At 39.6% G+C, this 6,226-nt stretch overlaps 1 protein-coding gene across 1 annotated transcript; it reads left to right on the top strand.

Annotated features, from left to right (window-relative positions):
* Positions 1 to 898: 898 nt before the first annotated feature.
* On the top strand, positions 899 to 5,731 carry LOC149225006 (uncharacterized). The gene is made up of 2 exons (XM_089386404.1): positions 899 to 1,111; positions 4,309 to 5,731. Exon 2 carries the CDS (start codon positions 4,341 to 4,343, stop codon positions 5,679 to 5,681), a length of 1,341 nt encoding a protein of 446 aa, XP_089242530.1. The 5' UTR covers positions 899 to 1,111; positions 4,309 to 4,340; the 3' UTR covers positions 5,682 to 5,731.
* Positions 5,732 to 6,226: the final 495 nt, after the last annotated feature.

Genomic DNA, 6,226 nt, shown 5'->3' with positions numbered 1-6,226 from the left:
TCAACCATCTATGAATTTGGTGTAGAGGAAAATGTTACCCTCTCCACCTAGGTTCAAATCCCAATTTACAACATGTTTGTTCTCAGTAAGTTGATTATTAATGAGATATATATGATCTATTTATGAGTTGTTAACTTGACTTTGTGCTATGGAGAATCTTATGATTTATTCATGAGTTGTTGACCTGACTTTATACCCTGAAAAAACTAGGATTTACCCTAGATGTCATCCTTTGAATGAAGGGGAGTGTTTGGACAGTTTTCCTTAGGATTTGTTACCTAGAAAACAAAATCTCATAAGATAAGATAAGATAAGATAACTATATTTATGTCCAACTAATGACCACAAAATAGGTCAAAGGGACTGTTGAGTACACTGATGTATATACAAAGTGGGAGAACCAAACGGTCTTTTATAAAAGATACAATGTATGAAGTAAATCAACATCTGGCCCCAGCAGAGAAGATACAGGAGCTAATAGGTCTGAGGATCAGACCCATCTTTTCTAACATCTGAGGCTGAATGAATAACACTGAAGAAACTCAACCAATTTTGTTGGCCTGATGAAGAGCCGATGGCAAGTACAGACTGTCCACTAAATCGTATCCTGGGGGGTTCACACGTTGCTGAATGCTGGAGGACCTAGTCTGTCTCCCAGGAACAGATCTGAGACAGAACTACTGCTGAGATCTCGTGTGGCAGGGTGAGGTCCCACGGATCCTCACTGATTTGGAGTCTGGATACATACTGGTATCAATCAATCTCTTGGTGCCCCTGTTTGAAGGTAGTACCCTGAAAAATGTCGTGATCCTCTGTGTGGGGTCTGGTCTGATGGGAGGCTGAAGAATATGCGCTCGGAACCTAAGAGCCTCCTGCATATATAGGGCCAAACATCTCTGATGAGGGTACTTGAAAAAGTCGGTGAGGGTCTGAGAATCTTTGAACAAACAATGAAACCTTCATCTGATCTTGTAGTAGACATGGCATCCAAGGATGAAATACATGGAGACTGCAAATAGAGAGGGCATCATAGCTGTTCATTAATTAACCTGTTAAAATGTAATCAATATAGATACTACTGCTAGTACATGGAGACTGCAAGTGTTAAAACGTAAGCAAGTCATACTTTTCTCTTTCTTCAATCTGTTTCTACTTGCATCTTATCTCTGTTAAATGTAAGCCAAATTTGTGAAATTCTTCCTTAAACACCTCCACCGCCTGGGCGTCTAATTTCAGTTAACGAGTGTGGTGTGCTAACTGTAAGGCTTGCCTTCTTGTTTTCCTTCCTCGCTGGTTTTGATTTGCTGTGTGCATTTCAAAGTCCCAAGACTTGACTCAGAGACTGTAATAGTTGACCTGGACTAAAAAAAAGGTCGATGGTTGACCCCGGAAGTTTAAAAAAGATGAAAATAAATAAATTTAAACAAAAATGAGATTTTTATGTGGTAACTTATTTCGAATTACATGGCTGATACGGCATACTTGCAAAAAGCCATAGATCCTGGACTGTTGATAGGTTTGCTGTTATTTCGCTGTGGATTAGAGTATAAAAAGGCAAATGTGTTTTTTCCATATGTATCTTATATTTGGATGATTGAATCTGACTCATGAACTGTACGAGTGAGACTTTTGGAGTCAGTCACACTCACGTTTGAATTTGACTTACGAAGCCAAGCCAATCTTGGACGAGCCAATCAGGCGTAGTTTCCTAAGAGTAAAGTCAGACTCAGGAGTAAGCTCCTACTTGGAGGAGTCTGGAAACACTCATCTCTAAGGGCAGGGTGAAGTTATCCTCCAGTCTGTTCTTCCAATTCATAGACTCTGTTCCCATAGACTTTGTTTTTCAGTGCTCTTCCGTTTCTCCTCTTTCTTTTTCCTCATTGTTTGCATCTTGTCAGTGGTATCACATAGGATTTTAACATATCCCTATGACAATTACCCAGACATGTTGCTAGAAAGGCCAATGTCATTGGATTTCTTAAACTACCATAGTGATAAAACAAATCTAGAGAGGATTGCTGAGGAAAATTTTCCACCCAACGATGATGAGCTCTAAAAAATTATTGATAATGATCACACCTGCATGTTTGTCATGACTTAGTTGCCTCGTACTCGTTCACGTCCTTTGAGGGATATATTTGGAGATGTATCTGGTAAAAGAGTCATCGATTTGTTAGAGAGAATGCTTATTTTTAATCCTTGCAAACGCTGGGCAGGTTGTGACGTGATTAGTGGAGAAGGGCTGCGATGAACCACTAGATATCAACTACATCATCATCATCAATGGGGGATGGAGGATGTGAATTGGACGGTTTGGGGGACCTCTCGATGAAGTTGGAAACAAACAACCGCAAAGTGCAGGAATGGCCACCACAACGAAGATGAGCCACAACAGTTTGGGACAGTCAGAACCACCCGACAGATTGGAAGAGGACGCATGAACCGACCAATGAGCAGTTACAAGAAAAATAAATAGATACCACCTGAAGAAGAACGAGGGGGCGGGGGGTTCTAGTTAAGTTGGGTAATCAAAAGCCCTCAGAATAGAGCCGCAACAGTTCGGGACAGTTAGAATTGTCCGACAGATTGGAAAAGGACACATGAACGGACTAATAAACAGTTAGCCCCCCACAAAAAAAAATAGTGCGAGAATAAGGACAGGGGGCAGGGGGTTCTACTCAAATTGGGTTATTAGAGTGCTTCAGAATCATTGGAAGGCTGCCACGGCCTTTGGCCTGGCAGCAAAGGATCTGTATATTGTGTGCCAGAAAAGGTTGATCACGAACCATAAAATAATTGCAGAGTGTAATGAGGCCGAGTCTCTGTTATTTGTAATGGTAAACTGTTTTGTCACCTTTAATGAGATGGGTCGAATGCTCTGTATGTCTTTATAATGTTGGGGTTCCTAAGTTCCTGTGTTTGTAACTTTGTTGTTGTGGAGAATGAAGTCAGTCCCAGAATGTGTGCCTTGAAGGATGTGAACAACAGACCATCCTAATGTTTTGTTGCAGTTTTATAACTGAGTCTGCGTATCACTGTTCGGAAAATTGTGTATTTTCTTCTTGTGGACATGATTGGAGCAAGTGTTGCAGACTTGAGTTTATCTAAATTTGAGGGAGGGATGTGCACTCTGAACCCTGCACAGCCCGTGGCTGAATCACGATCAGTGAAGGGCCCTTTCGGTCATCTTTGTTGTCAAAGTTTTCAGCTTTGAGAAGAAGCTCCCTTTTACTCAACTTCTTGTTTGCTTCCAATGTCAATCCCATGATTGTTTTATTTCCTATCTGTCTGACAAATGACTCTTATGCTGCTTTCCTGGACACTTTCTTTTGCGCTATGTGCAAAATTTTATAAGGATTGTTATCCCTTGGATGTTGATTTGTTTTATAGTTGATTTTTTCTTGTTGCTGCCTATCTTTTCTGCAGCTTTTATGCATGGCTGGTTTCTAGTAGTATCTTTATTTTACCTATTTCTGCACCTAGAGATGCCTTTGGCACTCCCCGTTGCCACCACATTGTACTTTGTAGTCATGTTGATAATATGTAGAAATTATTACATTTTTTTCTATTCTTGTCTCTACTTCTTCGATCACTTTTGGGCAATTGCTCACCAAATGTCCGATTAAAAAATAGACCTTGCACAAAAGGGTATGTTTTCATCATTTATTGATTACAGTTATGCAAGTCCAAGAGACTGAAATTACAAAGGTAGGAATCCAAATCCAGATCCAATTCCACACAGATCCTGACATGTTAGTCATTTTATTCTCCTTTGTTGTTTGGGCCAATGTATTTCAAATAGATCTAAACACTGTATCATCCAAAATTCCAAGGGTAAATCTTTTTGCCTTACCCAAATTGAGGCAGAGTGAGGGTGTCTCTTCTGATGGTGTAAATCCCATTTTCTACTATTTCATAAATAGGCCTGCTCTTACCATAAAAGATAGGTCCCCCTAAATATTTTGTCTCCATAACTCTAATTCGAGAAGAACAACAAATTAACCGTTCATAAAGCTGTCCTCATTGACACATTTAATATGTTTTCATGGTGTAATCTCTAACAAGAATATGTGACAACAGGGGGGTCAACTACAAGCTATATTAGAGTGTGGGTCTCTAATACCTCCGCAGAAAAGTTTAAAATTATAAGTATTCATTAACCATTCTTCTACCATCATTACTCCTGGGAATTATTATTTCCTTTTGCCTACGGGCCCACCACAACTTTTTATGGCTGTCAATATTTCTGGAAAGTTTTGTATAACCATTGTATTTGTGACAAAATTAACACCTGATTTCTCCTTGCAGGCCTGCCAAATGATTTGGCACAGTTATGCTTGATGCGTGTTCCTTTCGTCAAGTATGATACCTCTTTAAGGAAGGTTTCAAAAAGTTGGAGAAATATACTCTCATCACAAGAATTTTATGCCACCAGAGCTGCATTTAAAATCAGTGAAACATTTATTTCATTTGTTGTACACGGTAACAGAGTCCAAATCTTCAATTTGAAGGAGCATTCATGGTTTTTCCTTCCTCCTCTACCTTTGGATCGAGCAATTTCTTCTCCTGAATGGAACATTGATCCTTATGAGTGGTGGCAGATTGAGACAGTTGCTGCTTTGCATGGAACGCTTTTTGTGATGGGAGGTGACCAAGCAACAATTTACAATTGCATTCGTCCAACTGAGCCTGCAAATACTGTGCATAAATATGATTTCTGCAAGAATAAGTGGATCAAAGTTGCCCCAATGCAGGTACCTCGATCAAATTCGGCAGCTGTAACCTTAAAAAAAAGTATTCTTGTAGCTGGAGGCAATGAAGAAATGGAAGAAGGTGCTTCTGCAGAAGTCTATGATCCTATGACAAATTGCTGGAGTTTTGTCTCAAGGATGCATTCTTCCATGAAAAGTTGTGTTGGTGTGGAACATAGAGGCATGGTTTATGTTAAGGGTGCAAATTTAGGCTCAGGAAGCCCAATAGAAGGGGAGCTATATGATCCTGTAAAAGATTCATGGATTAGAATGAATCCTGGTCTTCGTCAAGGACTTGCTCGAGGTCCGATTGCCTCAGCAAATTCACAACTCTTTGTTGCAGATTGGAAGGATTGTCTGCTCAAAATGTATGCAATTGAGAATGATTCTTGGGAAATCATTGCTAGTCTTCCTGCAAAGATAAGCCGACTTGTTGGTCACAGGGATAAGCTTTATGGTCTTACAGGCAAGATTAAAGTAGACCCATATAACCACCATGTAATATCTGACAGTCCTGATGGGGTCTGGCAGCTTGATTTGGGGAAAAGGATTGGATCTGAGAGAAGAGATTGGCTTGAATCCGTAACCAGAAGAAATTGCATTCGCGAGTTTGATTGGAGGAGGGAGGATATTAGAGAGGCTGGCAGGTTAGATTTAGGGTTGAATTCAAATAGCTTGAAGGCTAGAATGGAGTTCAGGATGATTTCAATGAGAGGAAGAGAAACTGATTTAAATAATCGGCAAAATATGTTACATGGTTTGGGCAGAGAGGATGATGATGGTTCTGAATTCTCATATAGGCTTGGTAATACTGAAGATAACAAGGAATATGTATGGAATTGTATATGGCGAGAACCAAAGCAGAATTTGAAGACAGGTTCCCTCTCCTGGGTGCCGAGCAGTGCTCATTGTGCTCTACTTGAGGACTAGATGGTCCCTTTGGATTCCATATTAGGTTTTCATATTCAGGTATCTGTTTATCAATTCTTGAGGATAATTTTTTAGCTCAGTGAAACCAGTTCATGATTCAAGAGTTTCTATTCAGATCTTTGTTATAGTATGCACATCACTTGCTGCAAACAGAGTTTGAGGATTTCAAGTCTTAGGCTGTGAAATTGAAAAGTACAAAAACATTAATTACTTCTATTAGGCATTTTTGAAAATCCATGTTTTGACCAGATGCTTCGGCATATGCTCTTTTGGGGCTTTAAAGGGAACTGATAAATGATACATTATAGTGATAAGAGATAACTATTATTGATTTTGCTCACCCATAAGCAAGAGTATTATTTTGGTACTTTTACCCCATTGTAAGATTCTGGGGATTCAATTCATCCTCTCGCTGTTTTGGGTTTGAGTTTCCAAGCATTGGACAAGATTTGTGGTGCTTTATTCCATGAGGCAATGTAATAAAAACTGTATCATTTGAAGAGATCAACATGGGAATGATTGTAATCGGTGGCTTTTTTCTGGAA

This window comes from Pinus tabuliformis, chromosome Q (genome assembly GCF_031772625.1).
Source record: "Pinus tabuliformis cultivar Carrire ecotype Pingquan chromosome Q, CPIR1, whole genome shotgun sequence".
NCBI lineage: Eukaryota > Viridiplantae > Streptophyta > Pinopsida > Pinales > Pinaceae > Pinus > Pinus tabuliformis.
This window is presented reverse-complemented; position numbering and strand designations above follow the sequence as displayed.

Coding starts and splice junctions, on each gene's coding strand:
- LOC149225006 (XM_089386404.1), top strand. CDS start 4,341: ATGCGTGTTCCTTTCGTCAAGTATGATACCTCTTTAAGGAAGGTTTCA.